The 20,157-nt window shown below is 44.3% G+C and overlaps 1 protein-coding gene across 1 annotated transcript in view; it reads right to left on the bottom strand.

The window, feature by feature from the left end:
- Positions 1-17,048, bottom strand: part of DNHD1 (dynein heavy chain domain 1) — a 62,295-nt gene extending 45,247 nt beyond the window's left edge. Inside the window, exons 1-6 of the mRNA XM_044929024.2 lie at positions 17,037-17,048; positions 15,389-16,245; positions 11,375-11,548; positions 6,995-7,198; positions 6,804-6,914; positions 3,529-3,685 (exon numbers count right to left, since the gene is read on the bottom strand). Of these exons, the coding sequence (XP_044784959.2) occupies positions 3,529-3,685; positions 6,804-6,914; positions 6,995-7,198; positions 11,375-11,548; positions 15,389-16,245; positions 17,037-17,048 (1,515 nt within the window). The remainder of the gene's footprint in view (positions 1-3,528; positions 3,686-6,803; positions 6,915-6,994; positions 7,199-11,374; positions 11,549-15,388; positions 16,246-17,036) is intronic.
- Between the last annotated feature and the right edge of the window lie 3,109 nt (positions 17,049-20,157).

Raw genomic sequence — 20,157 nt, 5'->3', positions numbered from 1 at the left:
ACTGTATATCATACACTACAATAAGTAATAGAAACATACTAGTTAATGAAACAGATAAAAATTCCTACCATCTTGTTGGAGTACATACAATAAACATAATAAATAATACACAATAAACATATAAATAGTAAATTTATATTGTATGAAAAAATTATGAGAGCTATGAAAAAAAAAAAAACAGGAAACAAGGAATCAGGAGTGCTGGTTAGGGGACTTCCCTGGAGGTCCAGTGATTAACAATCTGCCTTACAATTCAGGGACGCAGGTTCGAGCCCTGGTCAAGGAAGTAAGATCTCACATGCCAAGGAACAGTTAAGCCCACACCTCAACTACTGAAGGAGGGAAGGAGGAAGGAAGGAAGGAAATGGGTTTATACCAGTAATGCAAAGGTGGTCTAACACTGACAATTCACCATATTAACAGACTCAAGGAGAAAAATTACATGATCATCTAAATAGAAGAAGAAGAAGAAAAAATCACTGGACAAAATTTAACACCCATTCATGAAAAAAACCTCTTAACAAACTAGGAGTTGATGGAAACTTCCTTAAAAATTGATGAGTATCTAAAACACTCACATATAACATCATTATTTGTTTCTAATCTATCTGAGTTATTCAATAATGCTACATTTTAATGGACAGCAGTATGCTTTTATTCAGCACAGATTATAAGCTTGGTTCTGCAACAGTTCAGTTGCCAGCTGTGATGATCACTGATTCTGCCTTACTGCCCTTGCACCCCACCTTTGGGGTGACTGCCAACAGGGACTGGTTCCATTCCACTCCACATAGCAGCACAGGAAGTGGCAAGTGTTGCATTTGCTTGTCCTTTCATTTTTTCAATGGTGATTTTTAAAAAGTTAATTTTAATATAGACACGTTGTTTTTTATGGCTTTTAATTTTTCTGTTTTAAGAAACCCTGGGATGATGAAAATATTATCTCATGTTACCTTCTGAAAGCTTTTTAAATTTTCTTTTTGCACTTACTGTCTTTTACCCACCATGAATTAATTTTTGTATATGGTATAGCAACTACCACAAAACAGCAATGTTTTAAAATACCATTTATAATAGCAACAAAAAGTGTCTAGTATCTAGCAATAAATCTAATGAACACAAATATATTCAAGACCTCTACAGGAAACCTGCAAAATCTTGTCAAAAGTAATTAAAGAAATAAAAATAAATCAATAGATCTATGTCATGGATTAGGAAACTAAATATTGTTAGGATATCAATTCTCCCCCAAATTGATCTATAGATTTAAAGCACGTGAATAAAAAAAAGAATTCCAGTAAGGTATTTTGTGGAAATTAACAAGCTGATCTGAAAATGTATATAGAAATTAAAAGAACTAAGAAACCTAGGGAAATCTTGAATAACAAAAAGCTATAGGTCTTACAATACCAGATATTAAGACTTATTATGAAGCTACAATAATTAAAATAGACAAATAGATTAATGGAGCAGAAGAGAGTCCAGAAACAGGCCCACACATACACAATCATCTGATGTAAGAAAAAGACACCACTGTAATTTAGTAGGGAAAGGACAGTCTTTTCCATAAATGAGAACAATAAAACTTGACTCTTACCTCACACCATACAGAAAAATTAATTTGAAATAGATCATACAACTAAATGTAAATGATAAGGTAATAAAATTTCTAGAAGAAAATATAGGAGAAAAGGGATAGGCAAAGATTTCTTAAGCCAGAACCCAAAGGACACTAACCAAAAAATAATCATAAAATGAGCTTCAAGAAAATAAGAACTTGTGCTCATCAAAAGACACTATTAAAACATTAAAAAAGGCAAACCACAGACTGGGATAAATGTCCACAATATTTATATATTTGATACCAGGCTTATATGCAGAATATATAAAAGAACTCCTACAAATTAATAGACAACCCAATCAAAACTGAACAAGAGTTAAATACGTCACAGAAAAGAGTACCAAAATGGCCAATAAACATTTGAAAAGATGCTCAACATCACTGGTGATCATAGAAACACAAACTAAAACCATACACTCACCAATATGGTTAAAATTAAAAACCTCAACACTCTCAAGTGCTGATGAGCTTACAGGACAACTAGAAGTCTGATGAGAATATAAACTGGAACAACTACTCTAGAAACCTGTTTGGCACTGTTAAACATACCTAAACCTTATTCTAGCAATTCCACTCCTGAAATATACACCCCAAAGAAATGAGGGTTTAAGTCTATCAAAAAACATACAAACTTCATAAGATTATCCACAATAGTAAAAAACTGGAACTAACACAAATATCCATCAACAGGAGAATTAACAAATAAATTGTGGCTGCTGCTAAATTGCTTCAGTCGTGTCCGACTCTGTGTGACCCCGCAGCAGCCCACCAGGATTCCCCGTCCCTGGGATTCTCCAGGAAAGAACACTGGAGTGGGTTGCCATTTCCTTCTCCAATGCATGAAAGTGAAACGTGAAAGTGAAGTCGCTCAGTCGTGACGCCATGGACTGCAGCCCACCAGGCTTCTCTGTCCATGCGATTTTCCAGGCAAGAGTACTGGACTGGGTTGCCATTGCCTTCTCCGGAAATTGTGGCACATTTGTATAGTAAAAGACTACACAGCAATACAAAAGAGTGAACTGCTACCACCTATGGTACTATGGATAAATCTCACTAACATAATGTGAAGTGAAAAAGAAAGCCAGACCAAAAAAAGAGTAAATGAAATTTCAAATCAGACAAAACTAATCTATGGTGACAGAGGTCATAACAGTGGTTACCTTTGTGGAGGCACTGATGAGAAAGTACCAGGCAACTTGCTGAGGTTCTATAGACAGTATATATCTTGATCTGCTGGTAGTTATTATATGGGTGCATACATAAGGAAGGGTTTCCCCAATGGCCCAGCAGTACAGAATCTGCCTGTTATGCATGAGATGTGGGTTCAATCCCTGGGTCAGGAAGATCCCCTGGAGTAGGAAATGTTAACCTCCTTCAGTATTCTTGCCTAGAAAATCCCCTGGACAGAGGAGCCTGGTGGGCTACAGTTCATAAGAGTCGCAAAGGGTCAGACACGACTGAGAGACTGAGCACGCACGCACAGAGGGCATGCACCGCAGACGTAAAGTAGGCACAAGAAGGAAGGGCTCCATGACTGGATGCTTCTATCAGCCACGGTGACCTATCAAAAGCTCAAGAGAGCTTCCAAGATAAGCCCAGAAACACATAAGATCAGGATCCCAACTTTCAAATTCTCTACTGCTCCTGGCACAAATGACTGAAAATCAGACATTGTTATGTTCCTTCTCAACTCCGCTCAAGCCTTTAGGAAAAGATTGACTCTAAGCCTCTGCCTATTTGTTACTAATCCATCCACCTAGAGTACAGGCTGCTGTTGGTAAACAGGACAAAGACTCTGAGCCCACTGCAGAGTCCAGAACACACTGGGAAGCTTAAGCCAAGAGATCGCTGAAACCTTGGCATGTTCAGCTTGGAGAAAAATCTCACCGTAAATGGGAGCCTCTTACCAGATGAAGGATGGATGTGCAGAGACGCAGGCAGCGATAGAGCAGCCGCAGAGCCTTGTGGTTCTCCTTGGCTAGAGCCCGCCGCAGGTCCAGCAGCTCATAGCACTGATCTGCTTCATGGGGGAGCCAGGACACAGAGTGCAGCTCCTGCAGAAGTCTGGAATCAAGGGCTAAACTGGTCAGAGCTGGCGACTCTGCCCTCCTTCCTTGGACTCTTTTGACTTATTCCTAGCCCAGCTCACCCCAGAATGAGCAAAGGTTTAGAGACAGCATAATGTTTCCAGTGACCGACAGTGACAGCCTCCTCTTGAGGGTTCTTTGGAAGAGTTTAAGCCCAGGGTGTTCCTGACTGTGGAATTCTTTGGCAAAGGTTTGGGGTATGCACAAATGTTTACATTGGGTAACCCTTTCTGCGAGGAAAGAAGGTCAAAGAGATCCTAGGGTCTGACTGAGGAGAGACTGCAGAGGCTTTTTCCTTGGAATAAGGAAAGCCGCAGGTCTTTACAGTCTAGACGGACAGGCAGGTTCAATGCACGATACTGGATTCTTGGGGCTAGTGCACTGGGACGACCCAGAGGGATGGTATGGGGAGGGAGGAGGGAGGAGGGTTCAGGATGGGGAACACATGTATACCTGTGGCGGACTCATTTTGATATTTGGCAAAACTAATACAATTTTGTAAAGTTTAAAAATAAAATAAAATTTTAAATAAAAAAATAAAATTAATTATTGTGATAAAAAAAAAAAAAAAGGTGAAGAAACTCCATCTTCTCTATGGGCTGGCCATCCCTGAAGAAATCCACTTCTGTTATTTATTCCCCCCACAACCACCCTGAAAAATCTACATCTCAAAATATCCTTGAAAAAATGGACTCCCTGATAAACAGAGGATGATCATACAGGTACCATTTATTCAGTTCCTACTGAGGCATTGAACATGGTACTTTATATTCATTATCTCATTTAATTCTCACTGCTGGTTCGTTGAGTAAAGAAAGTGAAAGTAAGTTAAAGTGAAAGTCACTCAGTAATGTCCGACTCTTTGCAACCCCATAGACTATACAGTCCTTGGAATTCTCCAGACCAGAATACTGGAGTGGGTAGCCTTTCCCTTCTTCAGGGGATCTTCCCAACCTAGGGATTGAACCCAGGTCTGCCTCATTGCAGGCAGATTCTTTACCAGCTGAGCCACAAGGGAAGCCCAAGAATACTGGAGTGGGTAGCCTATCCCTTCTCTAGCGGATCTTCTTGACCCAGGAATAGAACCAGGGTCTCCTGCATCACAAGCAGATTCTTTACCAAGTGAGCTATCAGGGAAGCCGTCAAGTACAGAATCTGCCTGCAAAGCAGGAGACTTGGGAGAGGCTGGTTCGATCCCTGGGTCAGGAAGCTCCCCTGGAGAAGGAAATGGAAACTTAATCTAGTATTCTTTCCTGGAAAATCCCATGGACAGAGGAGCCTGGCAGGCTACAGTCCAAAGGGTTGCAAAGAGTTGGTTATGACTGTGATTTTTTTTTTTAAACAGCTGTGGAAACAGTGTCAGATTTTATTTTTTTGGACTCCAAAATCACTGCAGATGGTGATTGCAGCCATGAAATTAAAAGACACTTACTCCTTGGAAGGAAAGTTATGACCAACCTAGATAGCATATTCAAAAGCAGAGACATTACTTTGCCAACAAAGGTCCGTCTAGTCAAAGCTATGGTTTTTCCAGTGGTCATGTATGGATGTGAAAGTTGGACTGTGAAGAAAACTGAACGCCGAAGAATTGATGCTTTTGAACTGTGGTGTTGGAGAAGACTCTTGAGAGTCCCTTGGACTGCAAGGGGATCCAACCAGTCCATTCTAAAGGAGATCAGTCCTGGGTGTTCATTGGAAGGACTGATGCTAAAGCTGAAACTCCAATACTTTGGCCACCTCATGCAAAGAGTTGACTCATTGGAAAAGACTCCGATGCTGGGAGGGATTGGGGGCAGGAGGAAAATGGGACGACAGAGGATGAGATGGCTGGATGGCATCACCGACTCGATGGACATGAGTTTGAGTGAACTCTGGGAGTTGGTGATGGACAGGGAGGCCTGGCGTGCAGCAGTTGATGGGGTTGCAAAGAGTCAGACATGACTGATCGACTGAACTGAACTGAACAGAGTAGCAAAAATCTTTTGTTTTCAGATCAGGAAACTGGGGCTCAAAGAGCAAGGTCTCTTGCTAGTGTTTAGGACTTAAATTCGGATCTGTGCATCCAATTATGCCATGATGATTAAGCTAGACTGGAGAAAATCTAGAGCTGAGGTTGTGAACTGGTAGCACATGGGCCGAATTCAGAATGAAAGGGTTTTTGTATGTACCACTAAGAGTTGGCCAGCACAGTGTTTTAATAAAACTTTTTGGTGTTTTAATGAAAATTAAAAGATAACCAGATAAAATTAAGAGATTTTACAACAAAATGTGGATTCCTAGGTCATCCTGAAAAAATAATGTGGCTGACATGCTGGATCCATATTCCTAATGGTAAGAATCAGTTGGAACTGAGTAGTGACTGTCCTCTTCAGGTGCAACCCCCAAGCTGACTGCAGTGCCATATTCCCTAATGTCCTGAATGCAGCCCACTGTGCTTCTTTCACAGCTCTTCCTTGGGCCCTGCAGGCATCTGAGCTTGCAACTCCTATCACAGAAGATAACCGCAATGGTTGAGGAGTTGTGCAGACAAAGCAAGCAAGAACTGAAAACAGGAGAAACTTTTTCTTAAAAAAAAAGAATTCAAGTAATACCATGGTAAGAGCAGAGTTTCAAATACCTACATTACATCCTCAGATTTGATATTTAATAACTGGACAATCTGGAGAAAGTTGATACAGAAATTTATTAATACATGGATATGTTCAGAATATATTTTTCAGAGGAAAAAACTGGTTACATAACAATTATGTAAAGTCTGATTGCATTTGTATATATGATGGGAAAAAGACTAAGAATATGTGACAAAATGTCATGGTTATCTGTAGATGGTGAGACTGAAGAGTTTTTCATTTGTGCTCTTTTTGTATTTTCCAAATCTTCTAAAATGATCGTGTATATTACTGCTTATAAAATAATTTTCAGAAGTCCACTGCAGGGACTTCCCTGGTGGTCCAGCGGCTAAGAACTCTGTGATCCTAATGCAGTGGGGTTAGGTTCAACCCCTGGTCAGGGAACTAGATCAACTAAGACCCAGCACAGCCAAATAAATAAATACTTTTTTAAAAGTCTATAGAAGTTGTGACTTGAAGACTCACCTGCTGATATGGAGCAGCCCAGCTCCAAAGTGGGGGACAGCCAGGAGCAGGTGTTTCTCTAGGAAAGACCGATGCTGGTGCAGCCTCTGCAACTTCACACCCTTCTTCCAGCTACAAACCAGAGGGAAGTGACAGTGTACTGTGGCTCTTTGTGATGCCTCTTTCCAAACCCCATAGCCACCATCACCCACCTGGCTAAGGCCTTGCGTAAGAGGCAATACTTGAAGAATGGAATAAGCTGGAGCTGTTGCCAGAGGACAGAGTGGTGGTGCCAGGTACCCAGTGTCATCGCCTCACTGCCCTCCACGGGATGTATGTGCAGGATCCCAAAGGGAGAGAAGATGTAGTGCTCGGGATTCACCTTGTTGGCTGGCACCACCATCAGGCTGTAAGGCCTTTGAACCAGAGCACAGATCAGTGGGGGCCTTGGGAACTTGTGCAGACTCCAGGGAGGGACAAAAGAAGGGCAGAAAGGGGAAACCAGGAGGCAGAAAGGAAGGCGGAAGACAGTGGGAAGAGGGGAAAGAGAGCAGAATTTTCTTCAGGCCAGAAAGATGTGATATTAAGAAGAAAAAGGAAGCCAAAAACAGGTGGGAAGAAAGAAAAAGGCTACTAGCCAGTTCCAAGAAGTTCATATCTCCAGACGCAGAGAACTTACATCCCATGAAATCTAAGATGTTATCAATTGTAAGCTGCAGCATTCTTTTATGAAACACTAAAAGAAAAAATGCTATCAATATGATATGCCACCAATTTGTAAGGTGCATGACAATTTCAGAAATGTTGAAATGTGAAAAAAAAGTACATCTTAGAAATGATAAAATATGTATATCCTACACGCTGAAATAACATGCAGAGATAATCAGGGAAGGCTGTTTGGAGTAACTGAGGACCGGGGGAAAGCAAGGGTAACTAGAACACTAGACACAGGCCAATAAAGAAGAAAACTGCCATCTAGTGAACCAGATGAATTCCTCCAGAGCCATCTTTTAATCCTAGTAAGTTGTCTTATTTCAGGAAAATGCTCCCATATCCCACATTAAATGCACTCTATATGTAAGTATATAACATATAAATTATATGCTGTATCTAGTTGAGGTAAACTAGTTGCCATAATTCCATGCTTGGGCACATTTAATAAAGCATTTATTAATTTTTATCCTGTGGTTTTCTTTTCATAACTTGGAGTCAGTAATATTTTTAAGCACTAAAAATATTTTTTAGCCTTTAAAAAGCTGTGTGTCCCAAGTCCAATGCATATAATGCCTAAAAGGTAAAACTGCCCTCCTCTCTCTCTCTCTCTCTCTCCCATCACTCCCCCCATATATTATTAAGCAAATGACTCAAGGGCATATACATGGATATCAGAATAAACTCAGTAAGTCAAACCATATAAAAACTTTATTTCATTTTTGACAAAGTGACTAGATCTTCTCAAGTATACTATTATCCCCAAATTACAGATGAGAAAACTGAACAAAGAGAAGACGTAAGTTTGCACAAGGCAGTTAAGAATTTTTGTTGTTTAGCTGCTAAGTTATGTCCAACTCTTTTGTGACACTATGGACTGTAGCCCATCAAGCTCCCCTGTCAATGGGATTTCCCAGGCAAGACTACTGGAGTGGTTTGCTATTTCCTTCTCCAGGGTATCTTCCCCACCCAGGGATTGAACCTGCATCTCCTGCATTGGCAGGCAGACTCTTTACCACTGAGCCACCAGGGAAGCCCAGGATTTAAAAACCAAATCTACCTGACTGAAGCCCCTCTCTCTTAACCGCTGGATTACACAGCATCCCACAGGATAGCTACCTATCCTAACTGAGGCCTGACTTCCCAAGGGGATACTCCTTCCCCTGTGGCCTTCTTAATGGAAGCTATTCTTCCTGCACAGGGCAGGAGTCAGGGAGAGCTGAGCAAAGACCCTAAGGAAGTGAAGGAATATAGTCTTCCCTAAGTATAAATCAAAATCTAGGACAGGGGGTTCCCTGGTGGCCTAGAGATTAGGATTTCTGGCTTTCACTGCTGTGGCCCAGGTTCAATCCCTGGCCTGGGAACTGAGATCCTTGCAAGTGTGGCAATCTAGGACAAATATAAGAAAATTTTGATAACTGCAAACACACTAAAAGAAAACCTCAAAGTGAAATAAAAAATGCCAAGTTTCCACTTTTACTGAAGGTGCACTAGCAATGTGGACCAACACTCCCCTTGAGAACGGCTAGAAAAACTGGGCAAAGTATCTAGATAAAACGTGAAAATCATTAACAGAACTCACAAGTTAAATCCCCTGGGCTTCCAGAGGGGACTCTGGTTACAACACAGGTTGAACCAGAAAACACCTCCCTCCTTGGTGTGGGCCCCCAGCTCTTTTGTTTTAAAACCAAATCTGCTTTAAACCCACTTCTGCTCTTTACTTTTCTGAGTCTGATGAAAGGTCAGCTCCTCTTCTCTATCTTTCCGGAGCATATAGTAAAACTGACACACCATTTCTCTACTGGAATCTCTGTTTGGAGAAAAGCAGCAACAAGTGCAAAACTCACTTCACTGTGTTCCTTTTTGGGCAGATGCGGGCCCTGTAATTATTCACTGCTTTTTTAGTTCTCTTGCTCATGGTTTCTTGTTTCTCTCTGTGCCTAATTATCTTTGAATATGTTGCTTCTCTGATTATGACTGAGCTGATAGTTGAAAGCCCTAAGCTTGTCATTTTCTTTCTATAGGCTCTCCACCATTGTCAACAGGGCTCCCACCCCACATTGCTACCATTACTGTCCCTACAGCTGGACAGTCAAGTGTAGCAGCCACTAGGTGTCAGTAGGTAGTTCATCATCTTCAACTACAGTGACAATTCAGTCAGTTGTGATGTCACCACGGGCCATGGATTACTAGCCTGCTATTTCCCATTAGCAAAAAGCCTAGTACTGTCCAAGGCCAAGGACATTACCAAACCAGTATCAGAAACCCATATTTGAGGATTGTTTCCGGAGACCACTCATGATGCCAAGTACTATATCGCAGTCCAGTCAGGAAAACAGAAATTGCATTCAGCATTTCAACAAAGTGAACTCAATAAAGAAAATGTGTTTCAGAAAAGGTGTCAGAGGACACCTGAAAAGCAAAAAGGGAAAACTAAGGTAGAGCAGAGACAATAACTACAGGAAATGGATGCCAGCCCTGAGATTAGAGGAACAAAGGAAAGAGGTTTGGGTTCTCAGAAGCCATGGATTTGGAGGAGGGGCTTGTAGTACAGGGACTTGGATTTCTAAGGAATGCCACCTGGCTGCTACTAGTAAATAAGGAGTTCGGAGGAGGGGCCTTATAGAGCTATGATTCGGAACTCTGATGGGAAGGCGCTACCCCTTGGTTTGGCGTTGATCCCTCTTGCAGTGCCAGGATCAGGAAGAGGCTGCTTCAGAAAGTGCCTACTGCTGGCAGAGTGAACGACCATTTCTGGGGCAATGATATGAAAGGAAAGCAGAGGAAGGACAAAGTCCCTTCTCCTTTTATCCTGCTATCCGGTCTCCTTCTAGCACCCGCTGTTAATCAAACCTAACAGGAAGCTAGCTGAAAAAAGAGAAAGGAAGTTTACAGAGTCCCAGCCCCAGCATTACAAAGCAGAGAGAGAAGAGCAGAACTAGAGCCAAGAGACAATTGCTTAATAACAAGCACAATGCTCTCAGTGAGCTCTTGTTAAATGAATTGATCAGTAAATCAGTGGATGGTACAGATCATTAGTCCCACTGAAGTTCAGGAGAAAGAGGTCAGTGTATGCAGGATATATAGATTCCTGGGAATAGATATCAGATACTGCTTAAGAGTATGGACTTTTGAGTTAAGACAGTGCCAGGTTTCAGTCTTGTTTCTACCACTTACTATGTGGTCTTGGACAAGTCACATAACCTGTCTATGCATCAGTCTACTCATTTCATATATGGAATAATAATGGCACCTAACTGGTAGGTGGGGATTAAATGACACAGGTATTAAAAAAAAAAAAAAGCTTGATTAATGGTAATTAATACTGATATTTCTGGGAAGAGAAGAGACTTGAATAGGGGTTTTAAAAATACTAAGATTTTGATCTAATGGAAGAAAATGAATGAATGACTCTCGAGTCATATGGAAGAAGACTTGTTTTCATAGCACAGAGATAAAACGAGGACCAAAAGGTAAAAGTTAAAGGAAAGTAGTCTAAGGAAAATGATGCCTTGTGAAACACAAAGATTTAAATGAACACCTGATTCTTGCACTGGAGTTAGAAGAGTTCACCATCAACTTCCCTTCTGAGGTGATGACCAAATGTTTCTGTCATTGCAGGATGAAATAAAGAAAACAGAGCAAAAAGTAGAAAAGAATGACTAACACGAAAAGCCATGAGAGCAAAGGGGAGCAAGAGGAAGTGAAGAGTGGAGAGAAGGCGGAGAAGGGAAGAAAGAGGGAACCCGGGAGACAGAAGAAATGAGAGGTGAGAGGAAAGACGGGAAAGTAGCTGGTCTGGAGAGGAGGAGGGGAAGATAGTGTTGGGGGAAGTCAGGGAATGGGAGGAGCAGGTCAGGGGTCTGGGCGTGGGCTCTCACGTAAAGTAACGGCTGGGAGCCACGTTGAGATAAAGGAAGTGGATCTTCTTCAGGTATCTCTCTGTCTTCATAACGGCCATTATCTGGCTACCTGGGAGGGAAATCTGTGGTAAGAAGCCAGGGCTTCTTTTTTGGAGGGTCCTCTCCTCAGGAACTTCCAAGTCTGGCTGAGACCTGTATGATACAAAGTCAGGAAAGAAGAGGCAGAGCAAAGCGGTCAGGTGGCCGCTGTCTGCCAGTGAACAAAGGAGCTAGATTAGGTGCCTGAGAGGGCCTGATGTGGCCTTGTTAGAGCCTGTCAACCATCTACACCCAAAGGGTTACATGCTGAGCAAATACAGCCCAGGCAGCTGCAGTCATTCAGATCTGTGTGTGAAGAACCCTTCCCTTTCTGATAAATGAGTAGTCGTTCTGGATTGATTGTGATTACTATGACATCAGTGTTACATAATACTCAGTAAAAGTCATGGGAATACTTTGCTGTCCCAACTCATCACCTTGCAAGCCCACAGTCCTAGATATCTCCTCTCTGGCAACGTTCCTAGCCTTCTAGATCTCTTATCTTTGTCCCCATTATACCTGCTTTCCAACTCTTCATGATCTCCATGCCTGGGGGTTCTTTCTTGCTCTTTCTCCATCATCACCCAAACTCCACCTTCACATCCATCTCTTCCCAGCTGAGATCCAACTATACATCCTTCAGCACCCTTAAGCCTGCACCAATACCATCAGTCTTCCTACCCTTCTACCATTCCAGCTGATAAAATTAAAATTAATTAAAATTAAATTAAAATTAATTATTAGAGAAGCCAAACGTCAATTACCCGGACTAACAAATTTGGTTAGAGTAAACTCAGAGCACAAAAATAAAACAAACCAAAAACCCTCTGAATAATTCAGTTTAGACTTAATCAGTCCAAGTATATTCATGCCATTAATTAACCCAAATCTAGATCAACAGAACAAGTTACCCCAGGGCTACAGTGCCATCCCTAAAGTTCACATCGGGACTTCCCTGGTGGTCTAGTGCTTGAGAATCCACCTGCCAATGCAGGGGACACGGGTTCAATCCTTGGTCCTGGAAGATTCCACATGCTGCAGAGCAGCTGTGCCCTTGCACCACAACTGCTGAGCCTGTGCTCTGCAACAAAAGAAGCCACTTCAACGAGAAGCCCTGGCACTACAACCGGGGAGTGGCCCCAGGTTTCCACAACTAGAGAAATCCCATTGGCAGCAATGAAGACCCAGAACAGCCAAAAATGAATAAATTAATTAAATTAAATGAAGTTCACATCAACAACAGGGTTTGTGATTTTGACATTAGATCAGGACATCTTAATGGTGTAACTGCACTAAAGCTTCATTTCCTCGATAATTAAAGCCCTACTTGTACTAAGCAGGTTCAGAAGATCTCAGAACAGAAATATCATCTCCTGTATAGACTCCTGGAGTCCAGTCTCATCTGTGGGCTTGCTCTGCTTGATGTCTTAGTACAAGTCCTCAGGCAGCTACCCCTTGCAGTCTCCTTGACTGCTCTTGCAGGCTTCCACCTCCCCACTCCCGTACCCAGCCCTGCTGAGCTTCCAGTCCCCTTCCTTGCCTGTGTCCCTGCCCAGCAAAAACTGAGGCTCTCAGCCATGAAATAACTCCCTCAAGTTCAGCTGCCTTCCCACACATTTATCTGTACATATTTCCATTCTACTTTTGCCTCCAAATTTGAGTGGAAGGAGTGACCTTCTTCTCTCCAAGACTAATTCCTCCATTTGTGCTCTGGATCCCATCTCCCCTCTTCATGATGTATTTTTAATCTCCTCTTCTTCCATTGTTAGCCTATACTTATTCATTCGCTCTACAAATATTTATTGAGCATCAGCTTCTCAAAGACTGTCTTGAGGGCTATAAACACTTCTCCATTTTTTGAAAGTCCTACTCAGACACCACTGTTCTTTCAATCTGCTGTCCTAATCGCTCTCTTTCAAGCCAAGCTTCATGAAAGAATGAAACATGATTTCCACTTCTTCCCCTTCCATTCACTTCTGAATGCACTACAGTCTGCCTTCCTCATCAAGAAACTACACTGAAACTGCTCTCACCAACCTCTTCCTTGTTGCTAAATCCAGTGAATATTTTTTCAGATTTCTCTTAATTGTCTTGATAGAGTTTAACACTGACTACTCCCTCCTCTTTGAAACTTTCCACTTTATTCACTTCCTGACCTTCAGGGTATTTTGTTAACCCAAATTTAAACCCAAACTCCTCTGATGTGCTTTCTCCTAATTCTGATGTGTATGCACACACACAAACACATACCCCTAGAGGAAGAGCCAGGGAAAAGGCAGTGTTCTTTGATTTTGTAGCATTTAACACAAATTGTAATGCTATTTTACTTAAATCAACCAGTTTAACATCTATCTCCCTTAACTAAGCTGTAAAACCCCAGGGTGGAGAAGGAAATAGCAACCCACTCCAGTACTCTTGCCTGGAGAATCCCAGGGACAGAGGAACCTGGTGGGTTGCCATCTGTGGGTCACACAGAGTCAGACACAACTGAAGCCACTTAGCAGCAGCAGCAGCAGCAGCAAAACCCAAGGGAAGAGATTGAATCTCTCTTATCCTCAGCATCTAGCAGTTCCTGATATATATTGTTTATCCAATAATACTTCTTGAACGTATGAATGCCTGGGAGGCCAGTCCTGAGGAATATGGTGAAATTAAGCCACATTAACTAGGCCTCAGAGGTTTACTGCCAGCTCCAAAAAGAGGACCAAGAACTTGACTTCTTGCCAGCATCTCAGCCCATTCTCACTCAATCTAGATTGCTCCTCTAGGAAAGGAGACTTATACTCAGGGCACAGGGCAGATCATTAAAAAAAAAAAGCATCTGGTGGGGCAATTGAAGGCATACACAATGAAAGCACTGGCCACCTTCCATCAGGACCCCAAGAGCCTGCCTATCTGCCCACTGTTAAGGTTCTAAGGCTTCAGGAAAAACTTGACCCAGCCATATATAGTGATATCGTGAAGTTGCTCAGTCGTGTCCAACTCTTTGCGACCCCATGGACTGTAGCCTACCAGGCTCCTCTGTCTATGGGATTTTCCAGGCAATAGTCTTGGAGTGTATTGCCGTTTCCTTTTCCAGGGGATCTTCCCAACCCAGGGATCTAACCCCAGTCTCCCGCATTGTAGACAGATGCTTTACCATCTAAGCCACCAGGGAAGTCTGACCCAGCCATAAACAGAGCTAAAATTGAGAACGCCAAGGTTGATTGAAGGTAAAACTAGCCTTCTTCCCAGACAGTGAATGTATGAATGCCTGCAAGCCAGTCCTAGAGAATATGAAACAGAAAACAGCTTGAGTTTCTAGAATGTGTCACAGAGAAGCTGGCCAGGGGACAGGGAGAAATTCCAAGACTAGAGTTAGAGAACTCTGAGAAGAGGGTGTCTCTGTAGGCATTCTGAAATCCTAAGAGAGCAGTTTAAGAGCCACACTGGGGAGAAAATCATCACTCCAAGGGCCAAGAGTCCCTCACTCGTAGGGCAAGAAGACTCTGGAAGGATCAGAATGAAAAGTCCTAGCTGGCAGTGCATCCAACTCTAGTCTGCCTTGGAGCTGGTTTAGCTCCAAGACATGGGATCTCCAAGATGTGGGAGGGGGCCCCCTCCCACATAGACGAGTGGGAGGGGCCCCCAGACAGGCATTCACCTAGGAGCATCTGGAAGGAGAGATCCAGACTGAGTATCCTGCAGTAGGTAGGCCTAGGGGCAAGATTCAGGGATTATGGAACAAGTGAGAAAAACAACTAAGCACTACATGAGAAAGAACTCTAGAAACTCTTGGAAACTCAGGCTGTTTTCTGAAGCTTTGGCTTCCTCGAGGTTGCCTTGTGATTTTCATTAATTTCTGCATTTTCCTAAGGGGATTAACACTGAGACCACTGGGATTATTACCAGACAGAAAGGAAGAGGTTTTTTTCTTTCCTTGGCTCAAAGCCCTGGACTAGGTTCCTCACTTACTTAGTCTCTGTTCTTCCAACAGGCTCCTCCTCTGCGTTGTCAGTGTCCCTGCTTTCATACTGTACTGGGATGTCAGTCGCCAGTGCCAAGGGCAGAAGCCTGAGGCCATCTAGCCACTGGGTCTCTTCCATGGCCACTTCTGCACCGACAATACCCAGGCTGTGCTGTAGCTCGGGCAGGGTCAGTGGTCGCAGCCATGTGGCCAAATCGTCCTCGACTTGCTGCCCTTCCCACTGGGCCTGCACAAAAGGGCATGCTGGGCATGGGGTCCCATGATGGAACCTCTTCTTCCGGGGATAGCAGTCAACATGGGAGGTGCCCTCTAACAATGAGGTATCTCGGGGAAAGGCCTGGTCTATGGCATCCAGCAGATCCAAGTGGAGCTGGGCCTGAACCCAGGGTGCCCAGCGGTATAGCCGCTCTAGGAAAGGCAGCAAGTCGAGGCGGCCGACCAGCAGCACTCGATATGGGGGCAGCAGACCCAGCACAGCGTGCAGGTAGCTCCATGCCGCAGGGCTGCCATCCTGTAGCACTTTCGAAAACAGGGTTTGGAGCTCAGCTACCAGGAGCTCCAGCACTGTGGGCCGCTCAGACCGAGTCACTGCCTTCAGGGACTGCCTCTTTTTTCTCTGACAGGCTTGGCGCTGCTCTGCTCTGTCCAGGACACCTACGGAGCACCGAGATTCAAGGGCTTTAGATGATGCCTCTTCATCTGAGACCAAGAGGAGCCAGGCATTCAACTGCCGTCGAACTGCTCCTGCCCATTGCTCGGGATCCAACTGCCAGTTCCAGGCTCCTGGTTGATGGATCTCACCTGGTTTGTGCAGCGCAAGAGAGGCAAGAGAAGGGGGCTTAGGCTTTGGGCAGTGTCAAGGGGATTGGGAGAACGGGGAAGGGAGGGACTTAGGACAGTGAGATGGATAGAGCTGCAGTTTCCTGAGACCCTCAACCAACCCCACAGCTTCCCCTTAAGACCGGTGAAAAGCAGGTCCAGGATGGAGGCAGGCCCCTCCCTGACCAGGAGTCCCTTTCCACTGCCCCCGACACCATCCCCTCACCTGGGCTATGGGGCACAGAAGGCAAGGGAAGGGAAGAGAGCGGGATGTGCTGGTGAGGTTTCATGGGGAAGTGCCTGTAGGAGAAACGGATGAACTTAGACTTGGGCTCAGGCTCGCTCTATTCACAGCCACCCCCACACAGAGACTGGCACGCACACGTATGATCACTGGTAGAGGCAAAGTGGCTCACGCACCTAAAAGGGCTCACTCAGAGGACCTCAGAATAGCAGGGAACAGTCACTGGGACTGGAGCCTGGCGATCTCCTGAAGGAGAACAGGTCGTCACGGACAGGCAGCAAAGCCCGGTCCCGTCTGCCCTCCAGTGGACTAAGAGAACGTGTTGAGGACAGAAGGCAGAGGAGAGGGTACAAAGGACTACTAGGCGGGATAGAGGCGGGGGCGGGGGAAGAGTGGAGACGGCTGGGCTGGGTGCGGGAGGAAGAAGAGGAGGTGAAAGAGGAGAGGAAGGGAGGGGGTGTGGGAGAACGGGACACTCCGGGCCGGGTGGGGGTCAGTGGTGAGAATGTGTGTGTGTCTGTGTGTCTGGGAGCAGTGCTGAGAAAGGAAGGGATCCCCAGCAGCGGACTCACCCGCGGCCCCATCCCTCCCAACTGTTAGAACAGTTAGCACGTCGCCTGAGGCCCGAGCCTCCCGTGAGAGCCCATGCGAGGCCAGGAAGGGGCGGGGCCCTGGGGGAGGGGGCGGGCCCAGGCCAAACCTGCCCTCTGCCCTCTACCCGCAGGCCTTGGGAATAGGCAGTCCGGCTGGTTGGGTTTGGAAAAGAACGACTTGTTTGATTTGGGAAAGTAGCAATCCTGCTGGCGTCGCGAGCGGGTGTAGTCCATATTGCCTGTTTATCTATTACTGAGCCTGTAAGTTGCTACGGGCACCCACAACAGGGGTCATTGGGACACCCCAAACCACCCCACCTAGACCACCACACCTAGCAAAAAATCCAAGTAAGACAAACCCCTTGATCACAGGGGAGCTCAAAATCTGGGGGTTTTGGGGTAGTGGGAGGGCAGGGGAAAACGCCTGAATGATTAAAATAAATAGAAATTCAGCATGTGACAGAGTCCCACCTCCACTTTGGATATCTGATAAGAATCCCAAACTTAAAAACTTAAAAGGTCCCAAACCTGAGTCCTAACTGCCTCCTCCCCCAAATAAGCCTGTTTCTTTCGTTTTCTTCCACATCTCAGTAAATAGCGAGTCCGTTTTTCCAGTTGCCTGGGTCAAAGGTTCAGTCAGTTCTGGTGTACAGTTGTGTCTGACTCTCTGCAACCCCATGGACTGCAGCACACTAGCCCTCCCTGTCCATCACCAACTCCCGGAGCTTGCTCTAACTCATGTCTATCGAGTTAGTGATGCCATCCAACCATCTCATCCTCTGTCATCCCCTACTCCTGCCTTCAATCTTTCCCAGCATCAGAGTCTTTTCCAATGAGTCAGTTCTTCACATCAGGTAGCCAAAGTATTGGAGTTTCAGCTTCAGCATCAGTCCTTCCAATGAATATTCAGGGCTGATTTCCCTTAGGATTGACTGGTTTGATCTCCTTGCAGTCCAAGGGACTCTGAAGAGTCCCAACAAATGTGTCTCCAACACATTTCGAAAGCATCAATTCTTCAGCGCATAGCCTTCTTTATGGTCCAACTCTCACATCCCTTACATGACTACTGGAAAAACCAAAGCTTTGACTAGACAGACTTTGTCAGCAAGGTACTGTCTCTGCTTTTTAATATGCTGCCTAGGTTGGCCATAGCTTTTCTTCCAAGGAGCAAGCGTCTTAATTTCTTGGCTGTAGTCACCATCAGCAGTAATTTGGGAGCCCAAGAAAATAAACTCTGTCACTGTTTGCCCAACTATTTGCCATGAAGGAATGGGACCAGATATCATGATCTTCGTTTTTTGAACATTGAGTTTTAAGCCAGCTTTTTCATTCTTCTCTTTCACTTTCATCAAGAGGCTCTTCACTTCCTTTCATAAGGGTGGTGTCATCTGCGTATCTGAGGTTATTGATATTTCTCCCGGCAATCTTGATTCCAGCTAGTGCTTCATCCAGCCCGGCATTTTGCATGATTTTCTCTATGCATAAGTTAAATAAACAGGGTGGCAGTATACAGCCTTGACATACTCCTTTCCCAATTTGGAACCAGTCTGTTGTTCCATGTCCAGTTCTAACTATTGCTACTTGACCTGAATACAGATTTCTCAGGAGGCAAGTAAGGTGGTCTGGTATTCCCATCTCTTGAAGTTTGTTGTGATCCACAGTCAAAGGTTTTGGCACAGTCAATAAAGCAGAATTAGATGTTTTTCTGAAACTGTCTTGCTTTTTCTATGATCCAATAGATGCTGGCAATGTGATCTCTGTTCCTCTGTGTTTTCTAGATCCAGCTTGAACATCTGGAAGTTCTCAGTTCAGGTACTGAACCTGGGAGATTAGGGAAAGTAGCAATCCTGAGGGTATCATGGGCAGGTGTAGTCCATATGCTTGTTATCTATTACTGAGCCTGTAAATTGCTATGGGCACTTACAACAGGGGTGTTTTGGGACACCCCACCCCACCCAATACGCACTTGCATGTATCCATCTAGACTACCACACCCTTAACAAAAATTCCAAGTAAGACAAACTCCTTGATCCAAGTGAGGCTTAACTTGGAGAATTTTCAGCATTACTTTACTAGCGCGTGAGATGAGTGCAATTGTGCGGTAGAACTTATATGCAGAGTACATCATGAGAAACGCTAGACTGGAAGAAACACAAGCTGGAATCAAGATTGCCAGGAGAAATATCAATAACCTCAGATATGCAGATGACACCACCCTTATGGCAGAAAGTGAAGAGGAAATCAAAAGCCTCTTGATGAAAGTGAAAGTGGAGAGTGAAAAAGTTGGCTTAAAGCTCAACATTCAGAAAACTAAGATCATGGCATCCGGTCCCATCACTTCATGGGAAATAGATGGGGAAACAGTGGAAACAGTGTCAGACTTTATTTTGGGGGCTCCAAAATCACTGCAGATGGTGACCGCAGCCATGAAATTAAAAGACACTTACTCCTTGGAAGGAAAGTTATGACCAATCTAGATAGCATATTCAAAAGCAGAGACATTACTTTGCCAACAAAGGTCCGTCTAGTCAAGGCTATGGTTTTTCCTGTGGTCATGTATGGATGTGAGAGTTGGACTGTGAAGAGGGCTGAGCGCCAAAGAATTGATGCTTTTGAACTGTGGTGTTGGAGAAGACTCTTGAGAGTCCCTTGGACTGCAAGGAGATCCAACCAGTCCATTCTGAAGGAGATCAGCCCTGGGATTTCTTTGGAAGGAATGATGCTAAAGCTGAAACTCCAGTACTTTGGCCACCTCATGGGAAGAGTTGACTCACTGGAAAAGACCGTGATGCTGGGAGGGATTGGGGGCAGGAGGAGAAGGGGATGACAGAGGATGAGATGGCTGGATGGCATCACTCACTCGATGGACGTGAGTCTGAGTGAACTCCAGGAGTTGGTGATGGACAGGGAGACCTGGCATGCTGCGATTCATGGGGTCGGACACGACTGAGTGACTGAACTGAACTGAACTTGAACATTCTTTGGCATTGCCTTTCTTTGGGATTGGAATGAAAACTGATCTTTTCCAGTCCTGTGGCTACTGCTGAGTTTTCCAAATTTGCTGGCATATTGAGTGCAGCACTTTAACAGCATCATCTTT

Source organism: Bubalus bubalis, chromosome 16 (assembly GCF_019923935.1).
Source record: "Bubalus bubalis isolate 160015118507 breed Murrah chromosome 16, NDDB_SH_1, whole genome shotgun sequence".
In the NCBI taxonomy this organism is placed as follows: Eukaryota; Metazoa; Chordata; class Mammalia; order Artiodactyla; family Bovidae; genus Bubalus; species Bubalus bubalis.
Note: the sequence above shows the minus strand (reverse complement) of the source record. Positions and strands in the feature narration are given on the sequence as shown.